This window comes from Rhinolophus hipposideros (assembly GCF_964194185.1).
Source record: "Rhinolophus hipposideros genome assembly, chromosome: 17".
In the NCBI taxonomy this organism is placed as follows: Eukaryota; Metazoa; Chordata; class Mammalia; order Chiroptera; family Rhinolophidae; genus Rhinolophus; species Rhinolophus hipposideros.
The window spans coordinates 43348218-43373166 of record NC_138063.1 but is presented as its reverse complement, the minus strand read 5'-3'; the positions used below and the strand labels follow the sequence as shown (position 1 = coordinate 43373166).

Genomic DNA, 24949 nt, shown 5'->3' with positions numbered 1-24949 from the left:
CCGGCCCCCTTCCCGTCTCCGTCCTGCTGGAAGCGCAGGGTGCAGACCCGAGCTGGCAGCTAGGGCGGCTCCAGGGAGCGCTGCGACGTGGTGTGGCAGGATCTCCTGGCTCTTGGTCGGCGACGTGCGCTTCTCCACGTCGCTCGGGGGGCCACAGGTCGGACGCCTTGGAAAGCGCTGGCCTCCGGGTGCCCTCCCGCCTCGCGGGTGCCAAGGCCCGCTTAGCCGTGAGGACCCTGGCAGGTCCCGGGGTGCTTCCCAACTTTGCGAGAGTTTTGTCGAGGAGGAGGCTGGGAAGGGGACTAATAGTATCCAGAAACTTTCCACCCTCCTGGGGCTTGTTCTTTTCTTTCTTTCTGCCTTTCTTTCTTTCTTTCTTTTTTAAATAAATTTTATTGGGGAATATTGGGGAACTGCGTGTTTCTCCAGGGCCCATCAGCTCGAAGTCCTTGTTCTTCAATCTAGTTGTGGAGGGCGCAGCTCAGCTCCAAGTCCAGTCACCGTTTGCAATCTTTAGTTGTTGGGGGCGCAGCCCACTATCCCATGCGGGAATTGAACTGGCAATCTTGCTGTTGAGAGCTCCCACTCTAACCAACTGAGCCATCTGGCCGTCCCTCTTTTTTCTTTTCTTTCTTTTTTTTTTTTTTTTTGCTGGCATTTAATATTTCCTGTTTTTTACATTTATGATCCGCACTTTGCTGGAAATGGTACGATGCATAATCCATAACAACAGCAAAATGGTTTTGTTGGGAACCCCACCAACTCAACCCTAGAACACAACACTGGCTTACTGTGTTGAGAAGTTGATGGAGTTCTGGATGATGGAGACCAGGAAGCCCCGGCTGGGCAGCGTTTTGGGAGGTGATCTTGCCTATGCCACAACTCACTGTGTGACCTTGAGAAGACGCTACCTAACTTCTCTGGACCTCTTGGGCCACCTATGAAATGAAGGAGTCACATAGTCTGGCAGGGAAACCAGACAAATAAGCTCGTAGTACCTCTGGGTCATGTGAGAGGAGGCTCTCATGAAATTACCTGAAAATGTAGTTAGAGAAGACTAACTCTTCACAGTGGTGAAGAGTTATGCAATTATCAGTCTTTGGAGATGCAGTAAAGGCACAGACTTGGACTCCTACCTATATCTTGAAAGGCATTTTGCTTACAGAGAATGTTAGAGGAACACCCCACCACCTCCATCGTCTAGTTCAATGGTTCCTTCAATCCAAGTACATGAGTTCTGTGCAGGGTCTTCGTGAGGCCTGTCACCCAATGGATCCTCACTGCTCTGCTCAGTCCACCCACAAGGTGGCCACACGAGAAAAACAAAATTGTATGGGTATGCCATGAGTGTATGAACAGGTGCTGGGAAGTGAGAAACATCTATGTTAGAATAATGGTGACCTGTCACCTATGTGGAGGGAAGAGAATGGGTCCCCGAGGGCTGTAATTCACATTGTAATATGCTTCTTAAGTGGGTAGAGGCCACACTGATGTTCGTTACCTTACCTCTGCTCTTTGTGTACCTGAAATATTTTATAAAAATAGGCCTCTTGTTAAAAAATGCTAACTAAACAAAGTTATTACATTTAAAAGAATGTCCTTTATTCTGAGATTAGTTCTTCCTGCTTTTTAAAATCCTTATGTGTTTTTTCTTATATGATATCATGGCAAATCACTTTAAAAAACATCCAGCTGGCAATCCTTTGTGGATTTCCAAATAAATGTTTGAAATTGTCCTGGTTTGTAAAATCCAAGCACCTGATCTAGTACAACTGCCTTTGCCCTTCTGAGAGGCTGCAGCTGTGGAGAAACCACTCCAATCTCTCCAAGCCTAGGTTTTCTCATCTGTAAAATGGGTATAATGCTATCTACTTCATACATGTAGACGAGATGCCTGTGAAGAACCTGACACAGAGAAGGCCATCAATAAGTGTTGGCTATAATTCCTATTTATGTATGAGGAAACTGAAGCAGAGGGGCTCTCACCTAGACTTTCCTCCATTTTTAATCTGTGAAGTGTTAAAATTAGCCTGGATTACTGTAGAACAAAGAATGGAATTTGTCTCTGGGCTCAGTGGTTTATGACGTCTGACACCTGTATTGCAAGTTTGTAAATACTTAAGTATTTCTCTCCCAGAGATATGGTGTGTGTTGTGTGCTGATTCTCAAGTGCCTTCTTAATAGAATGAGCTACTTTGCAGTTCTTGGTGGCACAGCCATAACTGTCATGATTGCTTCCCAAGCCGTCACAACATGCTGGACCTGGCAATTCAGCTATATTCAGCACTTCGCAGCAGAGTGAGCCTTCCTGATCACAAGTAGGATATTTTCATGAAGGAGCCCTGAAACTGTCCCCCAAATCTAATCAAGCAAAGGGTTCCTCCTATGATTTCTTAGCCGCTCCTTTCTTCATTGTCTGCTGAGCAGTAGCTGTTCCAGACCATTCTCTCCATCCTCCTGCCCCCACTCCTGCACCTGCAGCAGTTAGAAGACATTGCCTGCTGCATCCCCGAGAAGACTGAAGACAAGTGCCCCGTCTCCATATACCAGTCTCCACACCAACCCTGTCCTCTTTTATTCTGTAAGTCGTATCCTCCCAAACTAATGTATTCTGTGTCCCCATTTCTATCCTTCTTGACCTTCCGGCCCCCATTCTTATCCCCTCCATCTCTAGCATTTTCATCTTCAGGCTTTCCTTCTCCAGTGGTTCCTTCTCCATCCTATTTGGACAGGGCTTCCCACTTGTGGAGTAATCTTTACTTGACCTCAACACCTCTCTACTCCCTTTTGTTTCTCCCCTTGCCCCACCAAACACTAAATTACTGATCTATGCCTGTTGCCTCTGTCCTGTACATCTACTTCCTCTTAATCTGAAGTTGCCTTCTGTCTCCTTCCTTCTCTTGGAATCCCCTTGTTATTTCTGCTTCCAGTGTCCTTCATTCACCCTCTCTGCTGCCCCTCTTTCTGCCGTCTCTGCCTGCTGGCCTCCTGCCTCTCTGGCTGCACTTTCTTCCTGTACTGACTCCCTCTGCCCTCCCCAAGGCTCGGGCCTCAAGCCTTTCCCATTAAGACCTCCTCCATATTCATGGTTTCAGTGTCACTTTTATGCCAAAGATGCCCAGATCCCATTTCTGGAACTTCACCTTAAGTCCTTCACCTCTCCCCTCAAGTCCAGCAGCCATCTGGGCACTTCCCATTGGGTTTTTCACCTTCACACCATCCATCAAAATATGAACTCATCATCTTCCATTCTCTGTCCCACGCTCCATCCTGATCCTTCTGGGATCATTCTGCCAGTCACAAGGTCTCAAAAGCTTCAAGTCACTCTCGGCGCATCTCCTCTTTTGACCCTCACAGAAGGCATCAGTGAAAGCTTTTCTTTTTCCATTGCTTCTTCTCCACATAGCCCAGAAATGTCCATGGGTCTTTAATTCTTGGACTCTCCCTCTGAGTCTTAAGTCCCAACTTCCCCCTCAGAAACCAAATGGTTAGGCCAAATCAGGATGGCCACCAATCCTTAAATACACTCCATTCTTTCCCTTTTCTGTCCCTTCACTGCCTTCGCCTGACCTGAGATATTCTTTCCTCCCAGATCCTCCATGCCCCTTCCCCACTGCTGCAGAGCTCCCCATCCTCAACCAACCAGCTCAGACTCTACTTTCATCGTAAAGCTCCCCCAGCTTTGAGTGCATTCAGCTAATAGTGCTCTCTGCCTGGCTTTCATCACTTGCATTTCTCCCAGAGACTTACCATGTTCTCCTCATAGTATTAGAGTTTCTGTAACCGTGGCTTCTAAACTGGAACTTTCTCAAGGACAGACATGTCTGTGCCCCTCAGCAACCTGCAGTCCTGATGTGCAGCTGATACTCAGCAATGCATCACACCAAATGCCCTCCGCTGGGCCTTGACACCTCCTGTCCATCACATGCATCTCCTCCCTCACTCTGAACACGGGGATTTAAATTCTGCCTCTTTAAACCCAGTTTCCTCATCTGTAAGAGAGGGAAGATAGCACTTTATACTCTTGTCATGAGGATTAGGTTAAATCATGTAAAGCTCTTAGAATAGTGTGCTCAGAACAATAAATATTATATAACAACAAAAATAGTAATAAATTGTCATAGCCCTATGCAAAATTCTTCAATATTCCTTATTGATGCATTCAGATCTTCTGCCTGGTTTTTTGGAGTCTCCACTATCTGCCCCCACCCCACCCCCCATCCAATCTTGTCTTCATTCACTTGCAAACCAGTACCCTCATGGGCCTTTTACTTCTTTGTCTCACAAGAACTCCGAGTTTCATATCGCTGTCTTACCTGCATGCCTTCACCTGCCCCTTTGCCCATTCCAATGTCCTGATCCCCTATTTCTTTGCTCTGCTTCCTTGAACTTCTATAGCACTTCTAATGAATCACACATCAGAACGTGACTTTGTACTGTCCTAGTGGTTCTCACCTGGTTCTTGTGTGTTGGCTTTTTCTCCCAACTGTTTGAGAAATTTCTAGAGATAGACTTGTTTTTTTACTTCTGCATCCCCCATAGCTGATTATTTCAGCTATTTGCATATAGACTAAGTGTTTTATAGTAACTGAGCAAATGATAGAAGAAATAGAAATTCTCATTCGATTTGTTACTTGTTCTTCATCTGAAATAATACAATAGTATTATTTACTTTTTAAGTAAAACACCAAAAATAAATAATCAGTGGTAATGCTTACCCAAATTAAGTTTAACTTCAAATTACTTACGAAAAATGTAGTGTATTATGTCAATAGTAAGCAACTTAATGTTTATGACTACTATTTTCATGTACTTTAACATTTTACATGTATTAAGCTAATTGCAAATTCATTTCATTTCATCTTTAATAGTGAATTCAAGTTATTTTCCATACTTAACAATAGTGAAAAGACATTTCTCTTTTTTAATTCTATAAATTGGTCTTCTTATTCCTTTGGAACAATGAACTAGCAAGGTTTGGTTTTGAATCTGACTGTCTAGACACTTTACAAAATGAACAAGAAAGTAATTTGGGAACATGATTTAAGTTTGCAGATCTATAGTCCATGGCAACCAATCCAACTGTGTTTGTTCGACTCAGAAATTAAGCTCAGTGTCTGTATTAACAGAGGTTCTACTTGGGTGCTATTACTATGACAACTACAGAAGATATATGTGGGAAGAGTTTTAAAAGCATATACCTTTTGTATTTAAAATTATAAAATGCCAGCATTAGTTTGTTTGTGGTGCTTGCATGTCTTCTTGTATAGACTTCATACCAAAACATACATAAGAATTAAATCCTCTTTTAACAGTTGTCTGTGCTATGAATGCCCTGGGCCATCACGTGCTGAACAAGGACCTCAGGGACATTGTTGGCAGCTTCAGAGGCTTCTATAAGCAGCTCACGAGTGATGGGCAGCTCAGATGGGTAAGGGATCTATTTTGTAAAATGCTTCTATAAATAATGATTCTAAGGTCTATGGTGTCCTTTGATTGTAACACATGAAAATAGGCAATTTTGAGGTAAAACATTTTATTCAGATAAATTAGGACTTGAACCATTTAGACAATCAGTGTTTTATTGATTCCTTCTGTAAGACTTGAATCTGGACATATTTAGATGCTGAGAGCTGTCTCTGCCCTTCTGGACCTCATCTCAGCTCCTTGAATGGGAAGAAGTGGTCTAGACTTTCCAGACGATTAAGTGCTGAATGGGCAACGTCTCTGGGGGAGAGATAATGAGAGTAGTTTTGGATTAAGGACAGAAACAGAAGATAAGAGCAAAATTAAGAAGATAGAGACTAGAGCACCTTTCATGTGCGTAGATCTTATCTGAACCTTAAATTCAAGGCATGAAAAAAAAATGAGTTCCTAGAGAAAGGATTCTATCAAGTAAGATCAGTCCAGTACCCAGGACCTTGGCTTTGCTCCCTGACACCAGCTCTGTCTTTTCCTAACTCTGCTCCCATCCATGCTCTGAGAAAGGTACAAGAGAATGCCCCTTCCACACGGCCTCAGATTTCATTTTTAACTTCTGCAAAGCAAGTTAAATTTGCTTTTAAAAGCATCCTCTTGAAGAAGCTCCCAGCAGCCAGATCTGGGACAAATCAAGCAGCAAAATAATAAATATGGTCGTAATGGCTTATAACTCATTGACTAACATCAGCATCCATAAGTCCATTCAAAGAGTGAACAAATAAACAACAAGGGAAAGATTGTCATTACAATAGAATACAAACTGATATAAAAGGAATGATAACATTAGACAATCAACATATTGTAATCATCGTAGCAATAATTGTTTGAGGCAATAATTATCAATGGATGCTAAAATGTGGGGGCAATATTAATCTCCTTACTTAGAAAGAAGAAATGGTAACCTCACAGTGCAGCAGCCTAATGTACACTAACTTACCCAAGTGCTGAAAGTTAAAAGCCTTAACAAAAAAACAAGTGATAATATCACTTACGTAGAATTTGTGCCAAAAATATGTAACCTGAATTTAATCATGAAGAAACTGCAGCTCAACCCAAATAGAGGGACACTATGCAGGTCACCTGGCCTGTACACTTTAAAAATGTATATTTTTCAAAAAAGAATTTTTCCAGATAAAAAGAGACAAAAATGACATGACAACTAAATGCAACATGTGAATAAAGTACGTTATTGGGACAGTGGGTGAAATTTGATTATGGACTGCCGTTTAGCTAATAGAACTCTATCAGTGTTCTAGTGCCTGAATTTGACCCTCATACTATGATAATGTAAGAGAAACGTTCTTGTTTTTAGGAACTACACATTGAAGTATTTAGGGACATGGCATCTGCAACTTACTCTCAAATGATTCAGTAAAATAAATTTTGTTTATATTATTTTTATAAATTATTATTTATATTGACTTTTTCCTTCCTTAGAAATACTGGCAGTAGTTAGGAAATTGTAGAAGTAGGGTTAGAAAGGAATGAGAACAGGGGGGAGCAAAGGTGAGGGGTTAGGAGGCAGCGTTAGACATGGATAGGCAGGTGTTTGATAGCAGGACTTTACATTTACTTTCATATATATATTAGAGAGAGAGACAGTAAGAGAGAGAGAGAGAGACACAGAAAGGAAGTATATATACAGCAATTCTTTTTGTATTATTCATGCAACTCTTCTGTAGATTAGAAACTATTAAAAAAAAAAAAAACTTAGCCTTTAAGTGAATTTCCTTTGCCACCTTTTAATTCTTGAAATGTGCCCCTGGCTAGGAGACCTAAATATCTTTCTCATTTCTAAGAAGTGGTGTGTTCTGCTTCCTAATCAGATAGGTCCCCAGAAAGGTGGTGTGCAGCTGGCCGCAGCAGCCATCCTCAATGCTGTGTGTGACCTGTGGCCACGCAGTAGGGAAAAGTAATGGACTCAGGAGCACTTCTGTGGAACAACACAACATGTGCAGAGGAAGAAACACTTCCCTGCGAGCAGCCTGAAAGACAAATACACAGCAGGCTCCCAAAGGAAATACAGGCAATTGTTTGATTTTTGTTTCCTCCCTTAGCGATACTAGCAGTAGTTCGGAAATTGTATTAGGTTAGAAAGAGCTGAGAAAGGGGGTGGGCAGTAAAGGTGAGGGGTTAGGAGGCAGCGTTAGAGACGGGTGGGCAGGTGGGCCAGTGTTTGATAGAGGGAGTTTGCATTTAGTTTCATACTTTGCACATAATGTTTCTTAAAATGTTTTGTGTTTTTTTTTTCTGAGCCTCTGTGGAAGTTACCTGTTGACATGATAAGTAAATTCTTTAACGTTATAATTGTTTCTGTAACTGAAATAGATTTCATAAATGGCCTGTTGTTTGATGGTGAGTAAATATACTCAGGACTGCCTATGGATAGCTGTAGTGATGAAAAAGCAAAACACCAGTGAAATGTTTTTGATATTTGTCTGATATGTTTTTGATATTTGTCAGATTTGCCTTGTCTGATATTTGAAGTAACAGTAGCTGTGCTCCCACAGGCAGGGCCGGCGCGCCTCCCCCACTGGAGCTTTCATATGTAATGCAAATTTTTGGAGCCTCCAGTTTCCTAACTATGTAAATTGGATGATCAAAACTTCTCTAGGAACCTCAACGAATTGGTTTAAAGATCAAATGAGAAAAGAAAACTCTGAAGAGCAAGATGTTATTATTAAGATATTATATGGTCACTTTGACCCCAAAAGCCATGCGGATTCGACGTGATGGATCAGTCTGTACGATTCCATAAGGGAAGGAGCCAAACACAGAAGTCTAAAGATACCCACCTTTCTGTCTCCTTTCTCCTTGACCTGTTTACAGCCAGGATGAACACCTGGCAGCTGAGGAGGAAAAAACTCTGGGCAAGTTAAGGGCAGTGAACTTCAGACCTAGGAAGACCTGGCTTTGTATCTGGGCTCCACCACTTACTGGCTGGTGTCCTTGGACATGTCACTTAACTTCTCTGAGTGTCAGCTGCCCCAGGGTGACGCCCTGAATGGTTGTTAAAATTCTGATGGTCAACAAATGAAGGCGCTTGTTATTATTTGGCATCACAACTAAGGAAAAACAAAGAACACCATGGCCTTGAAGACTGTTGAGCGAGTAGACATTGACCCTTCTCTGGAGCAAAGTGAAGACAGGTGGATATCACACCATTTCTCTGACATGGTTGCAGGTGGCATGAGGGCACCATCTGAAAGGGAAGGACGTGGACCTCTTGAGCCACCTTCAGGCTCAAGGCTAGCCTTTCAGAAGGAGCAGGAGGTGGCCCCCATAACTTGGATGATCTGAGGGCCACTAGGAAGGTGCCTGAAATCCCACCTGTGGACTTTTTATTCTTTTGGATTCTGTTTCCTATTTCAATGCCAGGACCCTTAAAAGAAGCAGAATCTCAGCATTGAGAGAGCTTTTATAATTTTTAATAGTTATAGTGGAGTATATAGTAAAACCTGAGTGGGAATGGAGTCACAGTAAAACCTGAGTGGGAATGGAGCTACCAGTTTCTTCCCAAGTGCCTGTTAGATTGGGGTGGGGGAGGTCTCAGCCAGAGGACTGAGCACCGAGCATGGGTGGGAAGAGGCGGGGAGAGTACAGCCAGTGATGATCCCGGAGTTGGCACGCTGGGCACGCTCACGTTTAATCCACTCTGTTCCTGTCAGTGAAGTGAATTGTGCCTATTTGACAGGACAGGAAATTGCCCAAAGTTATGCTGCTAATAAACAGTGGGCACAGGTTGACCCTGAGTGTCCGGGTTCTGAGACCAGCCTTCTTTCCTCCTCTGCTACGCTGCTTCAGTATCCCAGTCAGCTCTGAGGTGTAGAGCAGTGAGCTGGAGGTGAAACCAGGTGCTCACCTATCCATTTAATTTGTGCTGAGTGCTTGCCTCACACCAGGCCCTCTTTCCAGAAGCCTGGAATGAGGAGCCTCCGTTTCAAGGGAGGGGAGAGATAGGGAGGAATTGAGGGGTCGGAGCATGAGGGATAGCCTGAGGACTTCAGCAGGAGACCGCCATGACACTCTGATGAAGGACTCTACACCAAGGAATGCTGGAATCACACAACGTAACACAAATCCCAAAGGTCCTTTCCCAGAAAGGATAAGCACCATGTATCAGTGTAAGCAGATACTTAGAAACATAATCTGCTTGTGAATTGATTCGGGCCTTTCCCTACTCCTGTCGCCCTGCCAGGCCGCCAGGATGCTGTTATCCTGCGTAGATTTCAGGTACATCACTGATGTCCTGACTGAGGAGGAAGCCTAAGGTGAGTCATGAAAGTGATGGGACTGGAAGCTTTCCGGTACATGCTGATGTGTAAACAATGTGGTGGTGTACTTTGTTGTCTAAAAGAGTGATGCTTTTTATTTTTCCAGAAATACTGCAGAAAGGTCAAGTTGGTTAAAAAAGAGAGAGGTGGTTGTGAGGAAACTTCCTTCACTATTTTTGTCATCATCAGCCACTTTTATTTTTATTTTATCTTTTAGATTTTATTGGGGAAGTGGAACAGGACTTTATTGGGGAACAGTGTGTACTTCCAGATCTTTTTCCAAGTCAAGTTGTTGTCCTTTCAGTCTTAGTTGTAGAGGGCGCAGCGCAGCTCCAGGTCCAGTTGCCGTTGCTAGTTGCAGGGGGCGCAGCCCACCATCCCTTGCAGGAGTCGAACCTACAACCTTGTGGCTGAGAGGACTTGCTCCAACCAACTGAGCCATCCGGGAGCTCAGCGGCTGTTCAGCTTAAGGTGCCATGTTCAATCTTAGTTGCAGGGGGTAGAGCCCACCATCCCTTTCGGGAATCGAGGAATCGAACTGCAACCTTGTGGTTGAGAGCCCACTGGCCCATGCGGGAATCAAACCAGCAGCCTTCGGAGTTAGGAGCACAGAGCTCCAACCACCTGAGCCACTAGGCGGGCCCCCATCATCCACTTTTGAGTGGTCCTGCACTTTGGGGGCTCACAGCCAGTTGAGTCTGGATAAAGAAGTCTCCTGGGTGTGACTACACAGGAAGGCTAGTGGGCCAGTCCTAGAGGGTGTCCTGACCATCTCCCCACCCCCATTTGACATTCTCAGAATTTGCACGATCCTAGGGGCTGGGTGCATGTGAAGAGTGGATCAGAGGAGATTCTCTGTGGTGCAGCAGCTTAACTACAGGCAATTCTAATTCTGAAGGTCCGTGAAAAGCGCAGTGTTGACAAGAGTTGTGTTTCCACAGAAGGGCAAATGCTGGTGCATGGCTACCCTGCCTACACCATGTCATGTGCCTGGCTGGTGTACTTGGATGACCCCCTGAAGCAGGTGGGCATTTGAACCTGGTTTGGTAGACAGGTTTTATGTTCCTGGCTTCCTGGAAGAGATTTAATATTTTTTGTTAACCTTTCTAAGTCATTCTGGCGCCAAGACCTCATTCTGGAAGTATTCATACTCAAGCAAAAGTAAAGGCATTCACATTGTGGACACAGGGCTCTGGGCCCAGTGATCCCCACATTGGGTTCTGGAAGGATTTGGTTCCCAGGCAGAGGCAACAGCGTAACCTTGTACGATGTTACAGGTAGCCGCGCTGATCCTCAGTTTCCTCACTATGAAACGGGGAAATAACCTCTATCTCGTGGGTGGTTTTGAGGATCCAGATAAATGCAGTGAAGTTGTGGAATGCTCGCAGTACAGTGGCTGGCACGTGGCAGGTAATCAGAGTATGGCTGACATATGACGCTTTCCCATCATACTGTACTCACCCACAGCTGAGAGAAAGAGAGCCTAGTTTCTGTTTGTTTCTTACATCCATTAGTCCTGTGGGTGTCCCAGAATATCCTAGCTTTGAAAAGAAGGATATAAATTTCCCCTCCAGGAGTATTGTGACAATTAAAGAATTGGTTCCCATAGAGACGAGGGTAGACAGTCACCCGACAAGTACAAAGAGTTATGTTTGTTGGCTAAGCTGTTTCTGCACTGAATTTCAACAACACATGGCTGTTCTTCTGGTGCCTGCTACAGCCGTGCCATTTGTGAAACCAAATCAGAAATGACTGAGGTGTTCATTAGATGAGGGAGAGCTTTTCAATGTATGGTCATGACCATGCCACTCTCCCCGCAGCTCTGCACGAAGGCACTGAAAGACAGCTGGACCAGGTAACTTCTTTGTATGATAATGAACTTGACTCTCCCAGTCAGCAGATGAGAGGCTCAGCAGTGGAGAGGAGCCAGGATCCAAAAGTCCCCAAGGGTGCCAGGATTCATCCAGGAGCAGTCTGGTGTGTAGGGACACCTAAGAGAAGTTTCAGCCTAGGCCAGACTTTTTCCAAAGATGACATGTGAGTCCTCACTAGAATCTCAGAACATCAGAGTTGAAAGAGATCGTGGAAATCATCAATTTCAAGCATGAATCTGGACTAGAAATCCACTCTACCATCAGTAACAAGCACTGATTCAGCTTCTTGAAAACTTCCGGAGGCAATGAGCTTAACTTTGTAAGGCACTGTTGCATTGTTGGAGGGCTCCAGGTGTTAAAAAGAGCTTCAGTGTTGTGAACCCTTTGTTTCCCTATAACTTCCAGCCACTGGTCCCAGCTTTTCTCTGTAGAGTTCCCAAGAGCCAGGCTCCCCTTCCACTTCTTCTCTTCCAGGCCCTTCTCTTCCCTTGGGCCCTCTCCTCTCCAAACTAACCATTTTCATGTCTCCCTCCTGTGTGGTATGAAACCCTGGGCTTCCTAGGGTCTTCCTCTGGATAAACTGGTTCTCAGTGGCCCTGAATCCCGATGCAGTGCAGGACAGAGAGGGGCCATCATCTCTTGATCTGGTCACTGTGAGTCCATCAGTGCAGCTCAAGGTGGCATATTTGCCCAGCTTTTCAAATCACCCTGCTTTCTATGTGACTCTTACTTATTCTGGCCACCCAACTTCCTGCTGCTCAAAGTGTGGTCCCTGGAGCAAAGCAGAATCTGGGGCCTCTCCCCAGAACTGCTGCATTGGAATCTGCGTTTTAACAAGACCCTGGGGTGAGGGGTGTGGCCACTTACATCTGAGTGGGCTGAATTCTTGTGAATTCCTCAGCTAAATAAAGGGTGGAGGACTGAGAACTTGAAGGAGGCACCATGAAAAGGTGGAAAGAGGCTGAGGGACGTGATGGGTTCAGAATCAAATCTTCCTCTTTTCCCTGCAAGTGCTTGTTGTGTCGTCATGATCACAATGCTCAACCTCTCTGAACTTCATTTTCTCTGTCTATAAAATGGGAATAATATTAACTCCTGATTCTCTTCAAAGTTGCCATATCTAAAAAGGAGCAGCATAGTCAGCATTTATAGCAGGTGCTCGGTAAATGCTGGCACCTTCCCTCTCTGAATACCCAGGAAAGGCGGGAGCAGTCCTAACTGGTGAGTCAGAGAAGTCTGAGGGGAGATTGCATAGGCCTTCCAGCACAGGAAACCCGGCATCCAGAAGCTGAAGCTCTCATCCGGGATAGAAATGTCGTCTTTAGTGTGTTTAGTACTGAGCGAAGGGAAGAGAACAGCAGTGGGTACCTGAATGTGCGTCGTATTCTGCAACAGGGCTTTTAGTTGGCACAGAGGGTGAGCATTGTGGAAAGCAGAGGAAGGACCTCAGGCTCCGTCTGGAGCAACAGCTTCAATGTCAAGTGTGCATGGTGATGAGGCTGGTGAGCAAGGAAGAGAATGCCAGCCTCACCAGCGATGGTGTGGTGTCGCCTCCTCCACATGGCAGTGTCACACTCAGGGCAACCAGGCTTCTCCTGACAAACAAAAGAAAAGTTTCAACAGAGTCCTGGGGAATAGTGTAGAGACAGGGGCCTGGAGAATAGTTGGGTCCACAAAGGATTAAGGGAGCTCCTGCAAGTGACCAGCTGTGATGCAAAGGAGACCTCTGCTGCCCCCCCCCCCCCGAGTTATGTGACCAAGTCGTTTTAATCCCCAAACCTCAGACTCCTCCAGGGTCCCTGTGGCTTACCCCTCACTGAGTTGATTTAGGATGAATCCCTCTTGTAAAGGATCATGCAGATGAAGGTATTTTATCAACTGTACTCTTTTCATTCAGGATATAATATAGGATGGCCCCCTTCCCAGCCACACTCTCTTCTTCAAGTCTGTGACTTTTTCATTCTTGACTCCTTTTCATAGCACAGCAGAAACTCAGCTAATGTTATTAAAGATGTAATTGCTCTCTCCATTTCCTAACTTCAGGTCAGCAGAAAATTTACAATCATTGCCCTGATAGTGAGTAAAGAGATACCGTTTGCAAGGTTATTTTCAAATGACGTGTCTGAAGATTGATTGGGAAAGAGCAAGAAGTTACTAGAACATGTGATCTGTGAATTATAGACAAAGATTATCACTTCTGCAGAAAATCCAAGTATCTTTGCCAAGTCAGGGGACAGATCTAAACTCTCAAAACAAATTGATTTTATAAGTTTAAGGTAAAAGTCGGTGCTGAGCTCCAGGATGACATCTGTAGATGCCAATTCATCAGAAACATAATTGGACCTGAGAAGACCTTGGTAAATATCCTGTCCTCCCAATGAGACATAAGCAGCTTCACAGGAAGCCTTTGTCCAGGGCCAAACTACAAGTCATTTCAAGCAAGGATTAAAGAACACTGCGAATTTAAAACCTGAATGTCAGAGGAAGTACAGCTTCATGGTCTTGTAGTGGGCAAACTCTTAAAAAAACACACACACACAACTGAGGGGGCTTAATTTTTTGTATTCTGCAGAACTAGTTAAGATCAGAATTAGGTATAGTTCCTTCTTGCTAATATGGACACACCTGAGCAAACAGGTCTCCCATTGGTACCCTGGTATGTCAATCATTTAATCTCCCTTCTTAACAAATCCTCCCTTCCACCACCCGCCCACCCCCCAGTAGCTCAGCTCCCCTTCCCAGCCCCACTCTTCAAGTCTGTGACTTTTTCATTCTTGACTTTTGTATGACACAGCCACAACTCAGTTAATGTTATTAAAGATCTAACTGCTCTCTTTAGTTCCTTAACTTCAGTCAGCAGGTAATCTACAGTCATCACCCTGATGTGAGTAAAGAGATATTGTTTGCAGGGTTATTTGCAAGTGACTTGTAGCTCATCAGGAAGGTGGCTCTCAAGGAGCCATTGGTGAAGAAATGATGGAACTTTGAGATAAATGAAAATCAGTTATTCCTGACTGTGTAATTTTGAAAACATTTCTTATCATGTCTAAAATATTTTCATAAAAGGAAGACACAATAGATGCTTTTATGAAATTTTAGAGATTTGTTTCTTAAGTTAAAATAAAAGTTTTGAGTCCTTGATCTAGGATCAGATGTCCCATTATTTATACATGAGTTAATGCTACTTTTGTCTTATGAGGTCATCCTCATCCAAATTATTTATGATAATAATTGATTTGGGGCTCTGGTTCTCATAGCATCCCACGAGGGCTCTTACCACTTAGCACATTCTACTAGAGATAGCCATCTCTGTGTCTGTCTTCTCGAAGCGTGGTGATGTCAGGATAAAAGGGCCCTCCGTTAATTTCTGCACGCCTGGCCTCTGGCTTCCAGGCAGGATCACTGCATCCAGAGAGCCAGGGCCTTGGAGTGAGGCCTAGATTTGAACTCACCATTTACTTGACTTATTATTCATAGGTAAGTTACTTAACTTCTCTGTGTGTCGGTTTTCTTATCTGTAAAGTGGGTTGATATGATCTGCCTCATAGAGTTATTCTAAATATTAAATGGGACAGAATGCTTGAAATGCCTAGTGGCATAGGTGCTTATTTAATGGTGGAGTTTGGGTTATTTATTATTGTGCTAGACACATAGTAGGCAGTAGGCAATAAACGACCATTGAACAAACTCAATATTGGCTGTGCGTGATTCAGAATGTGACAAAAGGGTTCCTACAAACAATGAACACTACAACACAAATATATTTGGGTGGCATCTAAATACAGATTGGGCCAGAGCTCCTGGGGTAGTGAGCACTTGTCACGGGCTTAGCCCAGGGCACTTCTGGACATGACAGCAGCTCCTTGAATGACTGCCATCTCCTCCAAAGACAGTACAGTAAGTTCTCACTTAACATTGTAGATAGGTGCTGTGGCTTTAAACAAAACGATGTATAATGAAACCAGTTTTACCACAGGCTAAGTGATATAAACAAGAGTTAAGTTCCTACGGCATCAGATCATCAGTGTTCTAATGAAATGATGTTATTTGAGGACCTGCTGTATCTGGAGGCAAAGTTCTGGTCTCAGTGGCTGCTCTTTGGCTCCTTTTGTTATGGCTGTACGGCTGTGTGCTGGGCTGCCAAAGAAGAAATGGGAGTCTTGCTCAGCAGTCAGTGGCACTGAGTGACAGCATTTCCACCCTGGGAGCCACAGCCCTGCAGCAAGGTCAGCACCAGGCAGACCTCACCACAAAGGGTCTCTCCTTCCAGATGATGGATGCCAACCAGTGCTGGCATGTGCCTGAGGCAGTGGAGTGGATGTCAAACCTGGCTGAGTTCAGGCCACTGTGGATTGAGGAGCCAACCTCCCCTGATGACATTTTGGGACATGCACCAGCTCCAAAGTAGAAAAACTGCTGCTGCTGCTGCCACTACCATATGTTTTTTGTTTGGTTTTACAGAGTGGTCATGACAGATTCTAAAATTCCTTTGCTTATTCCTCTTTATGTTTCCTGATGAAGTAGCTGAAATAATTGTAACTTGTAACAAGTATTAGAATTGCAGACCTGACACCTTTTTTCTCACTTCAGCTTATCTATTGCTCTTATTTCTATTTATTTTAGAGACAGTAAATGGCTAAAAACTGGAAGGCTACCAATCATCCAAAGGTTAATAGACATGTCATGCGGGAGACCCTGCTCGCTCAGCCATTTGTCATGTGGGGTGGCCTGCGGGGTCTCTGCTCCCGCTCCCCAAATAAGAACGCAGGATATGGCTAGGCCAAAAAGGAACACCCACGGAGCCATAGATAGAGCAGTCATACCACTATAGTCTCACTGGAGGCTGGTTCCACAGGACCTGCAACCTGCTGTCCACTTCTCTGCCTGCCAACCAACCAACTAACCAACCAACGCAGCCGGGGCAGTTATATCAGTGGCTAATTGGCTAACTGGTTACAGCTGACGGACAACTACTACCCGAGCCAGCACCTCTCCACATGAGGCTGAGAGCCTGGAAACTGCTCTCTGGGATTCTTTCCCTACAACATGGTTCTCATACTTTGTAAATATAGAAATTTGACTGATATTAAAATATTTTACTCACCCTGAATGAAACAAAAAAGTGTTGATTCCTCTGGATGACCTGAAAGAAAAGGCTTGCTTAGCTACTGTCAAGGTCAGGCCCCCCCAAGAGAAGGCTGCTTATCTCTTTCCCTAAAGGCCTTGCACCAGGGCTCTTCTGCAAATCCATCTGAACTGGGGGCCAATCTCTCTCCCTTTCAGGTTTAGGAAGAACGTGATTTGTCAGAACATCTGAAAAATATTGTACTTCTCAGGGAGAGTTTCCCGTTAGCCCAGCTTACAACACTGATATGTAAAACCAGAATGCCAGCTGGTTAGGTTAGAAGGAGAACTGTAACTTGTGAGAGTGCTAGATTTTTGTATCCTTTGACCAGAGCAGCCTCCATGAGTAACCATATTAAACCAAAGGCTGCTGGATGAGTGAGAATCAGAGCAGAAACTGGTTATAGGATTTGAACATGTGATGGCATCAGACCAAGATGACCCAATGCACCCATCTCCTTAGCGCAGATATACCTGCCTCTGGCCCCAGCCATATCGAGTCTTAAGCCTCATCCCTTCTTGGTCAGTGCTTGTGCAGGCCCCGCCAACAGACGCCTCTCACCCCCATTTTATGTTTTCATCTGATAACTCTTTCCCACTACACTGTGCCATTGGGTTAGTCCATTCAATTGGATTAGAGGCAGGTCCCACCTGCCTAGGAGCTTAGGAACTCTTTTTTTCTCCTTGATGTGACTTGGCATTGCTCTACTACCCCCCACCATTCCTCGCCCCCCCCCATTGTGTATTGCTCTTAAAATTTTCCCTGTGAGGATGTTCTTAGTCCCAAGTTCTAGGAGGTACACCTTCATGTGTCCCACATGAAGTCAAAGATCCTACTATGATGTGGGGTCCATTTCTCTCAATCAACATGTAATCTCTTTATGTCGGACACTCTACAAAAGCCCACGTTTAAGGAATGCCCTTCACTCTCCGCACTTTACAGCCTTGCTAAAGAAACTAAGATATGTGAAACATACATAGGTAGAATGTGGGGCCGGGATCCTGAGTGCTGAGGGCAGTAGAAAGGAGGTCATTGAAGGCAGAGATGATGTGGGGACAGAGTCCCAGAGAGCAGTTTCCAGGCTCTTGGCCTCACCTGGAAAGGTGCTGGCTAAGGTAGTAGATGGCCATCAGCTATTACTGGTTAGCCATTAGCCACTAATAAAACTGCCATGGCTACGTTCGGTGGTGGGTTGGTTGGCAGAGATGTGGATGGTGGATTGCACATCATGTGGAACATGCTTCCTGTATCTCCAACCCAGCCACCAGCGAGACTACAGTGGTATGAACCCCCTATCCATGGCTCCATGAGTGTTGCTTTTTGGACTCACCAAATCCTGCGTTCTTGTGCAGGGAGATGGACCAGAGGCCCTGCATGACAGATGGCTGTGAGCTCGGACAGACCTGACTCTGTCAGGATAGCTGCAGTGTGGAGTAACCACAGGAGCCGTGGAGTAGCCACAGCCTTTGATTTAAACATAACAGAAACCTTTTGAGTAATCATTGCAAATGAGAACCTGGTGAGGGGCCATGGTTAAACAAGACTTTTTGTCTTGGGGTTCTTGTGGTGTAGCCATGCTATAATGGCTGCCAACTTGTCCAAACAGGGACTTGGAGAATCTCCTCAGAAGCTCCTCTGGGCTTCAGTCCTGCAAGGTTTTGTTTATATGGGGGCGGCCATCCCCTCCGGAGGCATCTGAGGGAGGGGACAGAGGAACCAAGGCAGGGGGAAGCTGAGAGAGCAAGCACAGCGGGGTTGTGGAGGTGCCAGACAGAATGCCATGCATGGTGGAGTTTGTGGGCAAGGCAGGCACCTGGGGCCAAGTTTTGGGGTCCACCTACTCAGAAGATGCAGCTGAACTCAGTGAACCACTGTAGGTTCTTGAATGAGAGAATGGGAATAAAAATGATTTGACTGGTAGCAACATGTAGGATGGGTTGACATGTGGACACAGAGGTGTCAGGAATGGGCAGAAAGAAAGTGGAAGCTAGGATGGGAGCTGGGAGGCTTTCACAGTACTGGGGGCGTGGAGGATGTGAAGGTAGAGGGTAGCGAGAATAGGGCAGAGCAGATTCAGGAAATTTTTAAAAGGAGAAAATAAAATTTGGTACCTGTTAAGTGCCAGAAATTTATATGCTTTAATAGTAGAATGAGTAAATCAAATGGCTTTATCTCTCCAACATTCCTCCTTCCCCAACCCATTTTCTTTTGAGATAAAGAACGAAGCATACTTAAATTAGAAGTTTCAGGAAACATAGGCTGTTAGTGTTAGATGGCTCCTCAGCAACCATCCGACCACTGGCTCTAACTCCTGACCTGCAGGCGAGAAGGCGGGGCTTTGGGTGGTCCACTCCATGCATCCTGTTAGAAGCTGGACAAGTAGTGGAACTGAGGACACCTGGCTCCTAAATTAAAGTGTTTTTTTCAGGGAAGTTGTTCTAGTTATTCAGATGCCTCTCTGGCTCTGGAGTTGGCCTAGAGTTCAAGCCCGGGCTCCACTCCTTTCTAGAGTTGTGATCCAGGACAATTATTCACGCTGTGCATCTTTTCTCATCTGTGAAATGGGGATAATGATGGCTCCTATCCCAGTGAGTTGTGATGAGGGGCAGTTCACTCAGGGTTTTGAACAGGCCACACAGGTATTAAGAGCCCAGAAAGTGTCATTGATACTGTTCCCTAAACAATGGGAAGGCAAGAGGGGAGAAACCAAAGATGCCTGAAGGGTGTGTGTGGCACTACAGTCCAGGGAGGGAAAGGAGCTGGAGTGTTGAGGGCTGGAGGGGCGAGGCCTAACGCCCACACGGGAGGGGAGTGAAGTAGCTTCAGGTGGGAGGACAGAGAGCAGCAGAACTGTGTTAAGGAGAAGATTCTAGCACCTCACTAGCTAGCCCAACCTGTAAAGTAGGATTTAAGGCCACCCACTGAGCTTGAGGGGAGAGGATTCTAGAATAACCACTGAAGGGGGCTCATCAGGGAGACAACAAGACGGGAATAAAGGGAGTGATGACCTATATAGGAAGGTGGCAGGTGGAGGCTGGACCCTGAAAGTCTGATGAACCACTGTTGAGTGGCTGTGTCTTCTCCCAGTCCCACAACCCTGCTCAGGCTCCAGACAGAGTCCGCAGCCATAGCCAGGAAGGAAGCTAATGGCAGCAGGATGAACAAGCACTGGCTTTCTCCTCTGCAGACACGAGCACACAGATCCCCTGACCGCCCACCTTCTACCAATCCTGAAACTTTACAGGGCTCCACAGCAGGGATGTGTCTTTCTTCAGCTCTAAATAGTTAAACATTACATAGTTAAGCAGCTCTGAATTATTACACACTGGGAGTTTCAGTTCAAAAACTTTGGAAAGTAACACCAGGTTGCCTTATATTTTATAGGCATTGGTCCTATTAGAAATTGGTATTGCCACGGGAGAACAGGTAAGTGACATCGCCTTGGGGTCAGTATACACTGGCCACACTGACTGAGAACATCATCAGATGTCAGGCTACATCACCTGTTGTATTTTGAGTTACAAGGTTTTCATAGTGTGGGGACAGAGCCAGGAGTACCGTTTCCAGGCTCTCGGCCTCACGTGGAAAGGTGCTGGCTCAGATAGTAAATGGCCATCAACTGTGATTGGATGTCCATCAGCTGTGGCTAGTTGGCTGTCAGCTGTAACCAGTGAGCTATTGACCACTAATATAACTGCCGTGGCTACGTTAGCAGAGAAAATGGGGGCTAGCAAGAAGATGGTGGCTGAGCCTGCAAGAGCGCATTGCAGTTAGCATGGCAGATTGCAGCTAGCAAGTGGGGTTGGTTGGTTGGCAGAGAAGCAGACGGCAGGTTGCAGATCATGTGGATCCTGTTTCCTGTGTCTCCAACCCAGCCTCCAGTGAGACTATAGTGGTATGACTCCCCTGTCTATGGCTCCGTGGGTGTTCCTTTTTGGCCTCACCATGTCCTGCGTTTTTATGTGGGGAGCGGGAGCTGAGACCCCACCTGATACCCTGCATGACACTTAGTCTTAGAAATTGGACCGTTTTACAGCACTTCATTAGGGTCTGCAGTCAGATATAGTCAAAAGTTTGTCTTTTTCTACAATTCATATGACTAAAGTCATTAATTGTTTTCAAAGTGGCTAATGGAAATTTATAAGGCAGCAACTTAAAGTTGCTTTTGCAAGGGCATAAAATGCACTATGTGGTTTTAAGAAAGCCAGCTTCCAAATTGAGTAAACATTACCGCGTTCACTTTTTGTGCTTACAAACGAAGCACAAGTTCCTGCCAAAGCCTGCGGCAGTCAGCCCACGAGCAGAACAGTGAGAAGGAACAGATTATCAGCTTCCCCAGCAAAAGGAGCAGCGCTGCTCGGCTGTGGTTGTTTTGTTGTCCATGCCATCTGCTCATCGCCAGCACCGTATTTCATCCTGATGCTGTGCTTCACTATGACAGTTACTTCTGAATAGATGGCGAGAGGTGTGACTCTACATGACTCACACTATTCTGCCCGCAGATTTGTAAAGAAGTGAGTGGAACGTCCCTGCCTAGACTATCAGGACTTGCCTTATGCCAAGTGACAATGAAGAATAAAATAGAATCCAGGATTCATGAGGGTCACTGATGAATGACTTGGAATTCTCACATTGACAGGTTTAGAGATCCTGAAGGCCAAAGCTGATTCTTCTGTTGGTTTTATTTTAATTCTATTTCTAGTGCCACAATAGAGGGATATTGAAGCAGCTCCTACAGGCGAAAGCCTTGAAGTTTCTCCAGATTGACAGCTGCAGGCTGGGAAGTGTCAATGAAAACCTCTCAGTGTTGCTGATGGCCAAAAAGTTTGAAAGTAAGGGCACAGCAGCGTGCAAACCAAACTTCCACTTCCCCTGACCATCAGATACCTGGGGTTCCCTCTGTCATTTGCCATTTTTATTTTTTTCTGACTTTTAGGATTAATCAGGGAATTTTTGACGATTTTCATCCTGGAATCTCGTCCCATTAATGCATAATTTAATCACCTGTGGGTAATAAGAAAAGCCACACATTCTCTCACCTCTCCCTCTCTGCCCTCCTCTTGGCAATCAATGGAAGCCTGTCTTCATTCTTAGCTCCTGTTTGCCCCCATGCTGGTGGGGTTGGCCTCTGTGAATTGGTGCAGCACCTGATTATATTTGACTTTGTATCAATCTCTGCAAGCCTTGAAAACAGTTGAGTAATGTGGCATTAACTTCAATAGTGTCTCTCAATTCAGGCCAGGCCTTTTAATTTGGCTCTTGTGACCAGAGGCATGAAGAACCCTGCACATTGGCACATTCTGTAACTCAAAGGCCCGCTTCGTTTTGCTTCCTCTTCTCCATATGGGGCAGTAACAAGGAGACCCAGGAGTGAATAACAGTCCTTTTTCTTTTGGAGGGCTAGGTTCTTGGTCTCTGACTCACTTTGTTTTGTAAGTACATGGGGGTGTGTGGCAGGGGGACGTGTGTTACTTTTCAACCAGATGGAAACCAGAACTCCTTCGTCAACCAGCATCTGTTTCGACTTTCTAAAGCCCTGCTTCCATCACAGGTATATTTTCTGCTTTGTCCAAACTCCTCTTCGTAACACTGGAATCTATCCTGATCTGGCTATATCATTACTATTTAGTTCCATCTTATTTCTCAATAAGCCCCAAGTAAGCTTTAAATTACGACAATCTCCTTCCAGTTGTCTGCACATATACGGCTTTATTATGCTTTCTATCCTGCTGGAATTAAATGTGGTATCACAGAAAGATCACTAGAAGTATATAATGAAAGTATAAAAACATGCATTGGAAGGGTAAACAACACATCAGGACTATGAGAGAGATGGGACCTGTTAAGGGCACATAGGGGCCTTCAATTGTAAAGCACTGGTTTCTTTCCCAAGCTGGATAGTGAGTAGACACATACTGCCTTTTCATATGCCCGAAATATTTTAAACTATGAAAAATGAACATTGCTAAGTTTTTCTGCTTTTGCCCCTCATTTCAGTTCCTGAAGGCAGCACCAAAGGAGGGTTCCAAACAACCTTGAAAGGTCCTGCAGGTCTTGAGGGATGAGGTCAGCCCTGACCCACTGTGCACTATGACCACCCAGGGGTGGGTGAAAGTGCCTCATGCCACCCTCCTGAAAGCAGACCTCACTGCTCAGGAATGCCATTCTGCAAGTAAAACCACCAGACACTGTGCTGTCACACCACAGTGCCTCATCTGCTTTTTAATTGTCTGCATTGAACGCCAGTTCTGTTCATTCTGAGGCCTAACTGTCCTCCCCCTTGGGCCTGGTTCTTTATAGATTATACACAGCACCACATTATAATCAATGACTTAGAACCCACATCCACTGAAACCACAAGACCCTCTCCTGCCAGTTCCTTTGTGTATCCCCAGCAGGGGGCACGGGGCCTGCCCCTCACAGCAGTAGTTCATTAGTTGATGATTTAAGTAAGGTAGTAGTTGGGTACTTGCCACAAGTCACAAAACTAGAAAGTGGCTGACACCCGATTTAAACACAGGTTGGTCTGATCCTAAAATCTGTGCTCTCCTGAATCATTCGTATAGCTGCAAGGGAACTCATTTGATGATTTTAAGTTATCCATCTAACTTGGCTCAAGGCACCCAAATAATCCCAGATACTAAATTAATGCCTTTTAGGGTCATAAAACCTTTAGCTAAGACTTCATGGTTCATTTCATCCAAGACCCCACATTGTTTAGCATCTCTTTATTTTATAGGTGACAAGAACTTGAAGCACAGAGATTGAGGATTGGCAAACAAGTTGCATCAGCCAAGCCTTGACCAAGACCACCCTTTCTTCACAGTGGTACCCCTTCTGCTTCAATAGCACCACATGAATTATCTGACTTAAGACATTCTTGCCCACCTAATTCCTTCCTCTTAGAATGTGTGAATATGTCAACGACCTGCATGAACATTTCAAGTACACCGTGATCATCAGGAATGCTTCCTACATGCGGCCTCAGGTGACCCTGACCAGGGAGGCCTCCCCGAGCAAGCACTGCCCGCCCTTGTACCTGTTCTCTTGAGCTGGAACCAAGCACAGAGCTTTGACTCCTTAGAGTTTGTTTTCCTATCTAGAAACAAATGGCTCTTCAGTTCGTACACCTCAAATTCCCAAGGCCTGAAGGTCAGGGTGTTGGGATGAAATTGCCTGACAAGTCTCAAATGCCAGCATTTTCTCACCAGTTGAGACCCTAAAATGTGCACTCCTTGTGCAAAACAAAACAAAAACCAACAAAAAAAAAACACCTGGGACCATCTAGCAGATTAATCAACTGACAAGTTTTGACTATAGTGGTGCTACGTGGGCCATTTATCGTCATCATGGTCAAGAGATCGGGCTCATCTTCACAGAGGTGAAACTATCAGAGGAAGTTTGATTAGTTAACTAATCCTGGGAAATAGCCACTAATGTGTCCCCCTTCTCCATTTCAACAATCTGAAAACTTATTTAAAAAATACTTAGTTGCCTCTGACTTAGATTTCAAAGCATTTCTAGGAGCAACAGAAATACATTAAATAAATGTTTTTGTTGTTGTTTCAGGGGTTAACACTTTAGTGTGTGTGTGTGTGTGTGTCTCTGAAAGGATGCTGGTTATTCCACAGACATGAAGGAGGAATCTGTAAAGAAAAACCAATATCCAGATGGTGAAGTGTGGAAGAAACTTCTTGCTGCTCAAGGGAGTTAAGTGTTCAGTCCTAACACCCTTTTCTTTTTTAAGTGAACAGGCTTAAAATTTGGAGAGTATGGCTTTACAAAAATAGTAAAAAAATCACCCTACCAATCAAAACAAATTCAGCTGTAAGTCATTAAACTTAGCAATCAGCTCAGTAATCATTATTACTTGATTCTTTTAGCAAATAAGCATACATTCTCCTACTTAATCCTTAAATTTAGATTGAACTAATTCCAAGTCCAGGAAGATGTTAAAATTTCTATCAAGTGCTGGTACCTAGTCATTAAACTCTACTTTGAAAATAAGCAGCATGTTGCATAATTTGTTGGAACAATTCCTTATTCTATTTAACTTGTCATAAATTAGCAGAATAAAAATAGTTCTGCAGCACCATGGGGTATCTGGTATGCAACAAAGATAAAAAGATTCCACCGGTTAACCCTGAAGTGGTTTAGCATCTCTTTTCCTGCTCAATCTAAGTACGTTATTACAG

General features: G+C 44.7%; 1 protein-coding gene across 1 annotated transcript; it reads left to right on the top strand.

The window, feature by feature from the left end:
- Positions 1-1890: 1890 nt before the first annotated feature.
- Positions 1891-24468, top strand: ENOSF1 (enolase superfamily member 1; the record flags this gene model as incomplete). Its single annotated transcript, XM_081078381.1, is given in 19 exon segments — positions 1891-1954; positions 5316-5431; positions 7308-7383; positions 7386-7393; positions 7737-7763; positions 9680-9748; position 9752; positions 9862-9887; positions 9889-9901; positions 10697-10779; positions 11576-11610; positions 13899-13986; positions 15900-16023; positions 16026-16033; positions 20139-20180; positions 21457-21586; positions 21849-21948; positions 23661-23742; positions 24367-24468. Coding segments are annotated over 19 exon segments (1194 nt in total).
- Positions 24469-24949: the final 481 nt, after the last annotated feature.